Source organism: Microtus oregoni, unplaced genomic scaffold (genome assembly GCF_018167655.1).
Source record: "Microtus oregoni isolate MIOR12 unplaced genomic scaffold, Mior012 000046F_ref0000063, whole genome shotgun sequence".
Taxonomy (NCBI): domain Eukaryota; kingdom Metazoa; phylum Chordata; class Mammalia; order Rodentia; family Cricetidae; genus Microtus; species Microtus oregoni.
This window is the reverse complement of record NW_024543220.1, coordinates 7,501,889-7,515,439: the sequence shown is the minus strand read 5'-3', so window position 1 is coordinate 7,515,439 and position 13,551 is coordinate 7,501,889. Positions and strand designations below refer to the sequence as shown.

The following is a 13,551-nucleotide window of genomic DNA, read 5'->3' as shown; positions in this document are numbered from 1 at the left end:
TTGCTTTAAAAATACTCAAATTAAATATTTTAACTTTTCTTGAAACATTCAAGATAATGCTATGTGAAATAAAGCAAAATGTCATTTATCAATCATCTTTGTATCTTACCTTTTACCTTTATTATTTTTAAAAATCATGTTCTCAGAATTTTATTTTTTATGTGTAACTTCAATGGACTTTTCCACTGTCTGACACATTTCTTTGCTTTAAAAACAATGGAACAAAAATTTGGGTGAAAGCACGAGGCAAGCATTGCCCAGAAACTAAATGTTCCAATTATCCTCTGTCCTGCTTCTCTCTGATGTGTTGATGAATGAGGACCCAGTTAGCAACATCACACTAACACAATTCCCAAGCAATCTTTTTGGACAAGCATGCCTTAGTCACAAGAAATGAATCCAATCACAACATCCCAATTTCACATATGGAATGTTGGACGTGCCTGTCCCTCTTTAGAGTCATTAGCCAGGGGAGAATCTATTTTGACAACTAGAATACCATTTTGGAAAAATTAGAATGCAACCTTGAGGTTTTTTCTTCCCTCAGAATGAAGCAGAGCAAGATGTGTTTAATTCAGGTTGCTATGCTATAAAGCGTAGCTGAAGACCATGGTTCCCATGCAATCACAAGATGAAAGTGAGATAAATTGGCACTCACAGTTGTGGCAGGTGGCCCCGCTGTATCCCGTCTCATCACAAGTACATTTGAAGCTGTCCCATGTTTGCGAGCACTTCCCACCATGCTCACAGTGATTGGGCACACATCTGTCAGAAAAAGAGACACAGAAATAAACCAACAAGCAAATGAGATTTATGAGTGGCCAAATTCCAAGCTGTTTGGGCAATATATCATTTCAGTGCCAGGTTGCCTTGCTGAGGCAATTAATCCTTGTTAGTTTAAGCAGATTAATATGATTCATGATGGAAGGTGCCAGGCACACAAAAGATGATGTATCACTGGCCTGGTGTGTCCCCCTTTTGAATAAACCATAGACACTATCACACAGTTCATGTGTTCATTTGCATATCACAGACTCATTTTAGTTTAATTCTACAAAGGACAAAGATACCACCTAAGTTTCCTATTGGTGAGAAATGGAAGAAGAGCCATCTGACTTTTTGTTCTACTTTTTTTAAAAATCGAATTCAATAGCACTAAAAATGTGTTTGCTACAACAACTTGTGGTTCTGAAACAATGACACAGAGACAACAATGGAATATATCTGCCTGATAGGAGCCTCAAAAGTCTCCCTCTAGACCCATCTGGATAGTTAAAGATGCCTACTTAAAGTGTCTACAAGCATAAGTTAGAAGGAAAAAGTGTAATTGTACACAAAGCTCTACAAGGCAAAAGTAATTATGACTCATTAATTTTTTCTGAACCTTGATTTTCACATTGGAAAAATGAGCAATTATACTATATTGTGAATACTTTAAAAATACATAATTATTAATTTATATTTTATTTTTATATTTAACTTGATTTTTATGTATGTGTTTATATGAGTGCAGGTACCTGCAGAGCCCAGAAGAAGGTGTAGGGTCCACTGGAGCTCCAGTTGCATATGATTGTGGGCTGCCTGGGACCCAAACTTGGCTCTTCAACAAGAGCAGTAAACACTTTTAACCATCAAATCATTTATCAAGGTCCTCAAGTTTTACTCAAAAGTGGGAACATTGTACATATTAGTGGCCTCCTACACTGTTTCAATGTGCTGTTCTCTTTGTGTTATGATTAAGATTAAATATATCAATATCTTAAATGTTTATCACAGTGAAAAATATTTAAAATCTCTTCACCTTTGAAGTGTATAGAACATGGTTGTTATATCTAGTCACAATACACAAGGACTTCTTTCTCCTAGCTAACTGAAGCTTGATCCACTGATAACCTTTTCCCAGCCCTCTCTGACCCCCAGGCTCTGGTCACCAATATTTTTTAATCTTTAATGAAGTCAACGATTACAATGAGATTATATGACAACTACATTTCTGGGTATGACTTGTTTAACTCAATTAATAATCTCAAGTTCAATCTATCTCATCTCCCAGTGACAGAATTTTTTCCTTTTATAACTGAATAGAATTCCTTTGTGTACATGTACCATGTTAATTTTAGAGATAATGTCCATGAAGTTGGTAATTATTAAATAGGAACTAGAGTTCTAATAAGTGAGAACTATACCCACCTGGACCACCACTTCCCTGAAACAATTTTTTTACCTTGATTCTACCGTGAAATTATGGTTGGAATGTGATTTGAGACACACATACATCAATGACACACTTTCCTTCCTGTTCGTACCACCTCTTTGCCCATCGGACACATTCGCTACATCTTTGTTTTTTATAGTGAGCATTAAGATGCTCACAGTCTGAAAGGGAGATATTGTTATGAATTGACATTCAAGTAAGAATTTTGATATTTGAATCAGAAACACATCAAAATAGAAATTCCCTCCCAATTTAAAGCAGCAGCATCTACTGTGGTGTTTCTGCATATTGGATTACTGAGAGACCTTAAGTATTAGCTAAAAGACCTGATTTATTTTGTCTCAGAGACCAAACCTTGTAACCTTTGCTCTTGATTTAGCCTCAAGAGTACTTGTAGTAGTAGGGCATAGAGCTCAATATGACATTGTGGGTATGCTTAACAAAGTAAATACACTGTAAGTGAGAACTCTAATGAGGGTGGAAATGGGAAATAACACAAAATGGCTAAGAAACATAGTATAGAACTTCACAGGAAGCATTCAATGAACACTGCAGGCATAGTTTGAAGCTTTGAGTTGAGCATTTAGACTATGAAAGAAGAAAATAAAAGCCATTATTATTGGGTTAAAATAGAATATTAGTAAAGGTACAACCTTGGGTGGATAGAAAATTCACATTACTCTCAATAGCAACTTTCTTTTCCTGTGATGGCTCTGGTTTTATGTAGGTCACAGAAATGATCCTCGTCCAATAATCTCTGAATCTAGTTGGAGGTTTGGGTCAGAGGAAGAGTCATCCAAAATATGAGGAGTACTTGGATGAGTCATGGAACAGATATAAATGCTGCAGAAATTTGGATACAAGGTTAGTTAAAAGTGGAGGTTAGAGGGTTTAACTAAGTTGGGGATATTTTATTTGCATCTTAAAAGACATTTTAAAAGTATTTTTTTTAAGTGGCTCTGGCAGAACAGAAAAGAAAAGTGATGGGAATGAAGTATAGCAGCAAGTGACAGGTTGTCCTGGTTTGTTCCTATTGGCTATTTGCACAGACCCTGGTACACTGCATACCCCCAGCATGGCCCCTCCCTGCACGGCAGGTGCTTACAAGAAACTGCCCTCATTTCCCACATCATGGGAGAAAATTAATGAATGGAAACTCCTGACATCACAGAAAAGCATGTTTGATACTTAATCTTGAAATTCAGTAAAGGCATACCCTTTTGGTGGTATATTTAACTTTCCAAATTCTCTTGGGTTAATATTAGCTCAGTCTGGATGTTAAAGTCATTTACATCAGCTCATCACACCAATTAATTCAGGGGAAGGCAGTGCAGAACTGGGCAAGGGAAACCAAATTGGAAACTAAGTATGCTTTCAATAATGTTCCTTGGAGAATGATAAAAACGTAAGTGTGAATTTAACCCCATGAGACACATAGAACCATCACAGGAGCAAAGGACTAATTGCTCCTACCAGTTTGCAGAATGAATTTTTTTTAATTAATTGTTTTTACTAAATAGAATTTTCATATTTTATTTTAAATATTTGCTTCTCATTGTTTCTATTTTTAAACTGGTGTTCTCCTTCTGTAGATTCTAATTCTTAATGGTAGGGCATTAAATAAATTTCCAAAACAAGTTGATTCATACGTTACGTCACACCTAATATCTTATCACTGCATTTCAAACTACTAGGACCAGTTACCAAGAGAAATGAAATAAATTAACCTAATATTCTAATTAGCGTTTCTTATCTTGTATTCCTGTAGAACTACTTCCATGTGTCCAATGCACTGTTATGATGTCCTCTAGTAATTAGTTATTGGTGTATCCATCTCTTCTACCTGGATGTTCCCATAGCAAAGTGTGTTTACTTACCATTCTTTGCATAATGAAGTGTCTATTCCATGCTCAGAATGACTGGAGAGAGACTCAGATGCATGAAATGCCACCTAAGTTTTACCACTATGCACATAAAAATCACTTCAGAGGCAATGAATCATCTCCTTGACTCAGAGGAAAACAGATTAATTTTACCTAGGTTTTTAGTCTTAAACACACATTTGCTCTAATAGACCATTTATTTTTATTTTTTTATTGAGAAAAGGAGAAAAAAAAACAAGTTTCCACCTCCTCCCAACTTCCCATTTCCCTCCCCCTCCTCCCAACCTTTCCCCCCTCCTCCTACCCTTCTCCCCCTCCCCCCACTCCTTTCCCTCTCCCTCTCCAGTCCAAAGAGCAGTCAGGGTTTTCTGCCCTGTGGTAAGTCCTAGGTCCTCCCCCCTCCATCCCTATCTAGGAAGGTGAGCATCCAAACTGGCTAGGCTCCCACCAAGCCAGCACATTAAGTAGGATCAAAACCCCGTGCCATTGTCCTTGTCTTCTCATCAGCCCTCATTGTTCGCCATGTTGAGAGAGTCCAGTTTTATCCCATGCTTTTTCGGTCACAGTCCAGCTGGCCTTGGTGAGCTCCCAATAGATCAGCCCCACTGTCTCAGTGGGTGGGTGCACACCTCGTGGTCCCGACTTCTTTGCTCTTGTTCTCCCTCCTTCTGCTCCTCATTGGGACCTTGAGAGCTCAGTCCAGTGCTCCAGTGTGGGTCTCTGTCTCTATCTCCATGCATCACCTGACTGGGAGAAGATCTTCACCAACCCCGCAACAGACAAAGGTCTGATCTCCAAAATATATAGAGAACTCAAGAAACTAGACTTTAAAATGCTAATTAACCCAATTAAAAAATGGGGCACTGAACTGAACAGAGAATTCTCAACAGAAGAAGTTCAAATGGCCAAAAGACACTTAAGGTCGTGCTCAACTTCCTTAGCAATCAGGGAAATGCAAATCAAAACAACTTTGAGATATCATCTTACACCTGTCAGAATGGCTAAAGTCAAAAACACCAAGGATAGCCTTTGCTGGAGAGGCTGTAGAGGAAGGGGTACCTTCATCCATTGCTGGTGGGAATGCAATCTTGTGCAACCACTGTGGAAGTCAGTGTTTCGGTTTCTCAGGAAATTCAGGATCAACCTACCCCTGGACCCAGCAATACCACTCTTGGGAATAATAGACCATTTTTTAGGGGGCGATGGGAAATGTATAATTTTCTTCGTGGTGTGTGCTAGCTTAAAAGTTTGATTCACATCAAAAATAAATCAAAATGATTTGACTGCTTCAACCTGAGAAGGCTTTGGCCTAGGACTGGGGACATGCAGGGCTGAAGTTGGCAGGTGCTGATTTGTTCTGATCAGAAAGCTCTGGAAGTAGTAGTGCATGCAATTACACATTCCTGACAGCCTGCTGTCCCAGACTCTTTTAGCTAGATTTTTCCTTCCAGTTAAAGTTTTACATAGTGCTTTAGAATCCAAATGCATTCTTTAAGCTATTTTTTTAAAATCTGTTTCTTGAGGATTTCATGTATGTCCATGATGTATTTTGGTCATATTTTACTACCTCCAGCTCTTTCCTGGTCCTTCCCACATCTTCTTCTCAACTTCATTTCCCCTTTCTTCTTAATAATCCATTGAAACCAGTAAGTGCTAGTCATCATTCCATGAGTGTGGAGCCGTTCTTTAGAGCAGAGTCAAGGATCAAGGATCACAGATTGAAAGAAAAGTGGCTTTTCCTCCATTCGCAGCCCTCAGCTAGGAGTGTAGGATCAGATGTCCTTCTCCCATCTACGCTGGGATGTTAACTGGCTTGGTCTTGTACATGGACTATACAGGTAAAGCAGCTGCTTGGAGTTCACGAGTGCAGTGCTCTTGTCGATCTAGAAGATACCCTTTTGTTCCGGGTTCCTGGACCTCTGGCTTATAAAACTTTTCTGCTTCCTTTCTCCCTTAATAGTCTCTGCATTCTATGGGTAGAGGGAATGATACAGGTATCCCATTTTGGTGAGGGAGAATTGTCTGTATTCAGTCAATCATGTTTTAAATAAAAGCTGATTGGCCCATTAGCTCTAGACTCTCACTGGCTAACTCTCACATCTTGATTAACCGATTTTTCTGATCTATGTTAGCCATGTGGCTCAGTACCGTTTTTTTCAGTGGGGCAGATCACATCCTACTGCTTCGGTGATCTGGGCAGGAGTGGGAGGAATCAGCTTCCTCCTTCCCAGAATTATGGCTGAGGACCTTCCCTGACACGTCTTTGCACACTGACCAGTTGTGAGTCTCTGTATTAACTGTCTCCACAGGAAAAAAAAAAGAAGTTTAAGCTTTTCTGATGAGGACTGAGAGCTGCACTAATCTCTGGGTTTAGAGAAACCGATTTAGAAGGCAGTTTGCTAAACGCATTTTTTAAAGTGAAGCTTGTTTGTGTCCCCAATACATAAGGCAAATAAAGGCTGTGGCTTTAAAGTTTCAGTCAGTGTACAATTCCTTAATATAAAATGAATCAGTACAGACAGCTTGTTTGGAAGGATGCAACAATTCAATTCAGGGTTATTAGGACAGTTGCATTTTTATTGCACCCAAAACATCTCTTTTATTTTTGTCCTTGATTTCAATTGCAAAACATTGAGGAAATTGGGATTCATGGCTCCAAGAAATAGCCAGCAGTACCAGATTTGTTTGTTGACGGCAGCTTCAGGTTTATGAGCTCTACTGAATCAGCCAGAGAGAGCAGAAGAAATTTTATCTCTCGTATAAAACAAAATGTTTTTTCTAACAGTATAAATCAATTACCTTGGTAATCTTCAAAGGGGTTTAAAGGTTTTTGTTTTTATCTCTATATTGTTTAAAAGATTAAATAAGGCTGGGCATAGATCTGTGATAGAATTTCAGCCTAGTATGCGCAAAGCTCTAGTCAAACCTTAGCACTGTCAAGTCCAAACTGAGTAAAATCTTTCCAGTACCTTTGAGGGCACATTCGGTTCTCAGGAACCCAGTAGGTTGTTTACAATGATGCTGTACATATCTGCCTGGGAACATGGCCACACTTACAAATAACAAGAAGCAGAATGTTTACTACAAGAGATCCTTGCCACTTATCTCCTAAGTCCATGGCACTCAAAAGTGGTGCTTCCCAAATTTGTGTGTGTGTGGGAGTAACTTGAAATTGCTGTGAAGGTAAGGTTGTGATCCTTGAGCTCTGGGTGAAGTCTGAGATTCCCAACATCTTACAAGGTCTTTGGTGATGATTTTGGGATTCGTCAGAATATTTGACTTGGAATAACAAGATGCAAGGGCCTTGAACTTCTCAGTAGAGGGCATCCAGGGAGTATGGAGATGCTGAGGAAATGGAGACACTGCCAAAAAGGAGCAAGCAGGAAGAAGGGGTGGAGCCATGGTCCCAGAGAAATGTAAACTAGTTACCCATTTTTTAAAGACCACTTTTGGGTTTTGTTGTTGTTTTTTTTTTTTACATCATTCTTACTGTTTAAAAAAAAATGATTTACTGGAAATAGCATACTATAATCTCATCTTATTCACTAAAATGAATTACTCCAGAACATGACTGTGAGCTTTGTGTCCTCCGTAGCAGGTGATCACTTATTGCAAAGACTGTTGTGCCTCACTTTGACACTGAGTTCAGTCTGTGTTCTCAGTCTCAGTCAGCTACCATGTTTCTTTACCTGGTTCTCATGCCTACACTCATGATAGACTTTTGATTTGCTTTTAGATCCATACCGATTTTATTGCTGCTCATTAGCAGGCCTTGTTCTAAATTTAAAAAGGGAAAGACTGTTTTGTTCACTAAGAGACCATTTGCTGAACCATGGGATGATTATTTTAAATGATTTATATGTTATTAATCCCATGTAAATTATCCTTAATGTATGGTTTTTCTTTTTATTCCAATACCAAGTCTTATTTTAACTTTTGAAGAAAAAAATCCCTGAGAATGTTTGAATGCTTAAGTATTGGCGTGGACACGTTTGAATTTCAGAGGCATTCCAATAATTGGGTAGGGTCTCCATCCATGTTAATTTCTATATTGAAATTGCTGAAATAGTTATACTTCAGTTTTGACTGAAGTTATAATCACTGTGAGGTATATATCACTGATTCAACCAAGTGGAAGTTATATGGGGAAACATTACTCATCGTGGATCACAATTTAATAACTCATTGTTAGGGAGCTTAATAATGTAGAGATACTAATGTAATATTGATGGTTTTTCCAAAAAGAAATTATTTATGAAAATACTTTCATTCAGAGATATTTATTGTACTTCCTACATTATATCCAAAGTTTACATTAAAAACTAATCAAGCAGGTTTGGTCTATATCGTCCGGCCATTACATATTTCTAGAAGAACTCTTCCCATCATTCATTGTACTCTTAAAAATGAGCACCTAATCTTGGCCTTGTTCATTATTATTTTATTTTATTATAATAAACCAGAGAGCCCTCTATCTTCCTTTGTTAACATACTTAGAATTTTTCTTTTACAATCAACTCCCTATGGTTGATGTTATGAATAAAACATCTTTACAGTGATTATGCTCATAGGAGAAGAATCTGCAGGATCAGCAGTACCTTCACTGTTTCCACGTCAAACTGTATTGAACCTAAATAAACATCAGCAAGTTCTTCTTAATAAGTAAGTTTCCCGCTCCTGGCCAGACATTCTAAATGATTTCTAGAGAAACAAAGACAAGAGTTTCATCTTCAGGAGACTTCTTATTTGTGAAATGCAATTCTCAGTCAGTTCTACCTGTCTGCTAACTATTTATCAACCATCTATCATCTATCCTCTTATCATCCTTCCATCTGTGATGTGGGAGTGTCATATATCAATCTGTTGATTTCATTGGTTAAGCAATAAAGAAACTGCTTGACCTTGATAGGTTAAAAGATAGGTGGGAGGAGTAAACAGAACAGAATGCTGGGAGGAAGAGGAAGTGAGCTCAGACTCGACAGTTCTGCTCTCTGGAGCAGATGCCATAGCTCTGCTCTCTGAGACAGACACGATTCAGCTCCGACCCAGGATGGACGTAGGCTAGAATCTCCCTGGTAAGCCACCTCGTGGGCTACAGCAGATTATTAGAAATGGGCTAGTCCAGGTGCGAGAGTTAGCCTAGAAGAGGCTAGATAAATATGGGACAAGCAGTGTTTAAAAGAATACAGTGTTGGTGTAATTATTTTGGGGTATAAGCTAGCCAGGTGGCCGGGGTGCTGGGGACGCAGCCCCGCCACTACTACTACAACACATCTGCCATCCGTCTGTCCATTCATTTGTCCATCTATTCATCCACCCATTCTTCCTTTCATCTAACCACCCACATCATCTATTTATATCTATCTATCTATCTATCTATCTATCTATCTATCTATCTATCGTCCACCTACCTACTTACCTATCATCTGTCTACCATTTATTTTTCTGTCCATCTTCATGGTTGCCTTGATGTCTGCCTTGTGGCATAGCACTCAAAATGGTGCCATAAGCTTAGTGAAATAGGGCACTAGCAAAATAATGATAATAAATTTAGGGTAATAAGGTACCAGCATATGAGAATACAAAAGTTTATTGAAAAGTCCATGTTTGAAATAAAGCTTAGATTTGGTAACCTGGAAGAATGCAACACTTTTTGACATGGAGAAAAGGCAAGGGACACCTCTAGTTTGGAAAACTGCAATGTGTGGCTAAGAAATTTGAAACTGATAAGGTTAGAATGACTGGAATATCATTGCAGGATTGCAAACTATAATGGATTGGAGTGTTGCCCAATAGCCACCTTTCCCTTCTCTCTTAGTCCCACTCTTCTTACACTCACAGGTCCTGCCTTCTTCATGTGGTCAAGGCCCTTTTGATAGACAGACTAACCCTATCTCCAAGGGACCAGAAGGAAAGAACCAGGATTCATAGAGAAGCCATTAAGCTACGGGACATTGTTCCCCTCAGTGTGAGAACTGCTTTTAAAGCAACATAATGCGTCTGTTGACACAAAGCCATCAGCTAATGATAAAATTTGTCAGGGTTTCTTTAAATTCAGTGACCCTGTGGATAAATCCAAGGCAATGGGGTTGTGAAGTGCATACCTGGATGAACTCCAGCATGAGTTCAATTTTAAAAAGTGCATGCACTATTCTGCCCCCCCCTCCCCGCCTTTAAATCTCCTTTTTAGACTCTTCCTAGAAATCAACCTGTGCAGGTTAGGCTTGATACAGATACCCCACAATGTTAGAGTAGTAAAAGAATAACATATTGGTGCTCTCGGTTCCAAATATCGTGACAGCCCTGGTCCTCCAAAGCATATATTTGTTTGTAAGAAGTACGTTCCTGTGCAGTTTAAAACACTATTATTTCTGTTTTTATTATAGCCACAAATCCATTCTAATTCAGACAGAGCCACAGTTAACTCCACTCAGGGGATAACTACACCTTGCTTCTAACTGTGACATAAAATCCTTGGAGGTTGCTGCTTTTCAAATAATTGTGTGTGACCATATATGACTAAGAACTACAAACATCTGAGCCAATAGTTATCAACTGAATGCATGCTGCTTGAGTTCATCTTATGCAGGCATTTATGTTACATTTGGATTCTGGAGACTATAGCTTTGCTTATTAGTTCAGTATGTATTGACTGAGTCCTACTATATTTAGTGAACCTGGCTGTACTGGCTGGTTTTGTGTTAACACAAACAAGAATCATCAGAGAGAAAGGAGCCTCTGTTGAGAAGATGCCTCCATGAGATCCAGCTGTGAGTCATTTTCTTAATTAGTGATCAATGAGGGCAGAGCCCAGCTTATGGTGGGTGGTGCCATCCCTGGGCTGGTGGTCCTGGGTTCTATAAAAAAGCAGGCTGAGCAAGCTAATGGAGAGCAGCCAGTAAGCAGCTCTCCTTTATGACTTTTGCATCAGCTCCTGCTTCTAGGATCCTGACCTGTTTGAGTCCCTGTCCTTGACTTTCTTAAGTGATGAACAGCAATGATAAGTATAAGCCAAATAAACCCTTTCCTCTCCAACTTGCTTCTTGTTCATAGTGTTTTGACACAGCAATAAAAAACCTTACTGAGACACTTGCCATCTATCAATATTTCTTATTCAGAAGTCTACCTGAAAAAACAATATTTTAAGGGAATTGTGTGATGATACATAGCTCATTCATGTCCAAGATTCTGACCTATTTTCATAGGCAAAATAAAGCTAGAGCATTAGGGGAATATATGTGCTGCAATATAATCTTGACTTCTAATAGAATGGCTTAATTAATCAGAATTATTAAACATGGAGAGACATGGATGAGATGAGACCCCAAATCAAAATTCTGCTTTGTTTTGTTGTTTTGTTTTTTGAGATAGGGTTTCTCTGTGTAGCTTTGGACTCTGTTCTGGAACTCCATTTGAAGAACAGGCTGGCTGTGAACTCACAGAGATTTGCCTGCCTCTGCCTCTGCCTCCCGAGAGATGTGCACCTCTACTTGGCTAAAAGTAAAGTTCTTGTTAACACACATTATGTATGTATGTATGTATGTATGTATATATATATCACATGTGTATGTATATATGTATATACTGTGTGTGATAATGTGCACACATGTGATATGCATGAGGATGCCTGCAAAGACCAAAAGGGGGTATTGTATGCCCTGAAACTAAAGTTACAAACAGTTGTAAATTGCTGTACACTGCTACTGAGAGCTGAACTTGAGCCCTCTGGAAGAACAGTAAGCACTCCTGGCTGCTAAGTTACCTTTTCAGATTATAAATACATATTTTTAAAGGACGAATACATGTGGCTGAGACTACAATGGGGAATATAAAGGCAAGGTCAAATGTTGTGTCAGTCTTCCATGCAGAACCACATAAAAGTCTCCAGTAGGATGAAGCAGCCAAGAAACAGAGAGACTAAAGGGCTACATTATTAATCCATTACTGGGAGGTGGAAATTAATTTAAAATGCCTCAGATATCCTGTGTTTAGGAACCAGTGATAACTGGTGACATTTTCAGCATGAGCTAATGAGTTTTCCTGTACAACAAGGATCTTTTAAATCCTATCAAAGCTTTTAGGATAGTCCATTCACATTTACGCTTCTACTTTGCTTTTCCTATTCCCCAATAAGCAGAATTTTGAGTGATGTGCAAAATATAACTCTGAGAAAGTTATTAAGTTTCATCTCAGCCGTGTGTGTGTGTGTGTGTGTGTGTGTGTGTGTGTATACATGTGCATACCTGTGCTTACAGGTAGAAGAGAGACTTTAAAAAGAGGGACCGGCAGCACTGTAGTAGAAAGATAAGAGTCCAGTGGTGAAGAGGAGACCAAAACACTTCTGGATAGCACGTGGCCCTCATCATCATGAACTCACTGCAGTTTTCAGTTACCTGTACAGGGCCATTTGCATTAAGACTGGGCCTGTCAATATGCAATCATAGACAGAGACAACTACTCACCAATAACTACTGTTTGTTTGTGGATGGTGGAAAAAGGGAAGACATTACCTACAGTATTGTTGAAACTACTAGTGAGTTCCTCATGCTCTAGTGGGGAGTCCCACATTCATACTCAGGCAGACAAGAGGATGGAGCTGGTGAAACTCAGTAGGTCACAAGACAAAAGACACATGAAGAGAAAGGAAACTCTAGGGAGGAGAGGAGTTTGATAAAGATAGAGGGGGGACAAGGGAGGATGGGAGGTTAAGTGTGATCAGATACATTATATTTAATGAATAAAATTTTTCAAATAAATTTAGTAAAAAAGGAAGAAAAATATCTAAAATGCATTGAGATTCTTCTCAGTAATATTTTCTCCAAGTATCGGTTTTAAGTGGCATGTGCCTAACCTATGGATACCCTTTATTTCCCCCACCACCCACTAGAGCTTGAAGTACTCCAGTATGAACAATTTCAAAGGGAAATTAGGAAAGGTGTTGGGGAGAGCAGAGAATTGAAGATGAGAGAGGAAGACAAGAGCCAGAAAGAAGAAGATCGAACTAATGCAACTGCTTCTTCTTGGGAGATGATGACCACAGGTATTGTTGACAGGGCATTAAAAAAGTCCTCACAAGTTCTACAGGTTGTAGGAAAAATATAAACCCTGAGATCTGGAGTATTCTATAAGATTATTCTTTGTAGATTATAAACCACTATATTAGTAGCTCTTCACAAATTATAAACTATTATTGGCACACTGAGAAAGATGCTTTGATGAAACAGAGTTGAAGACATAGAAAAAAATTAAAGGCAGCTATGTAAATACTAACACTGGCATGCTTCTGTGAAGGAAAATGAATTACTTAATTAATTATGAAAGTCAAATAGTTGTTTGACTGAGGAATAAAGTAATGTCCCCTATTTCATGCCTATGAATAGTTTAAGATATATGAAAACATTTAAACATGAAGTGAAAATTAAAGTATGGAAGAATACTCTTGTAATCTATTAA

At 38.6% G+C, this 13,551-nt stretch overlaps 1 protein-coding gene across 2 annotated transcripts in view; it reads right to left on the bottom strand.

Moving 5' to 3' along the window:
* Cntnap2 (contactin associated protein 2) overlaps positions 1–13,551 on the bottom strand; it is a 2,078,180-nt gene that overhangs the window by 881,319 nt on the left and 1,183,310 nt on the right. For both annotated transcript variants that reach the window (XR_005972587.1, XM_041635058.1), the window contains exon 11: positions 659–765. Coding sequence is in view for 1 of the 2 variants with exons in the window: in XM_041635058.1 (XP_041490992.1) it covers positions 659–765 (107 nt within the window). In the remaining variant the exon portion in view is untranslated. The remainder of the gene's footprint in view (positions 1–658; positions 766–13,551) is intronic.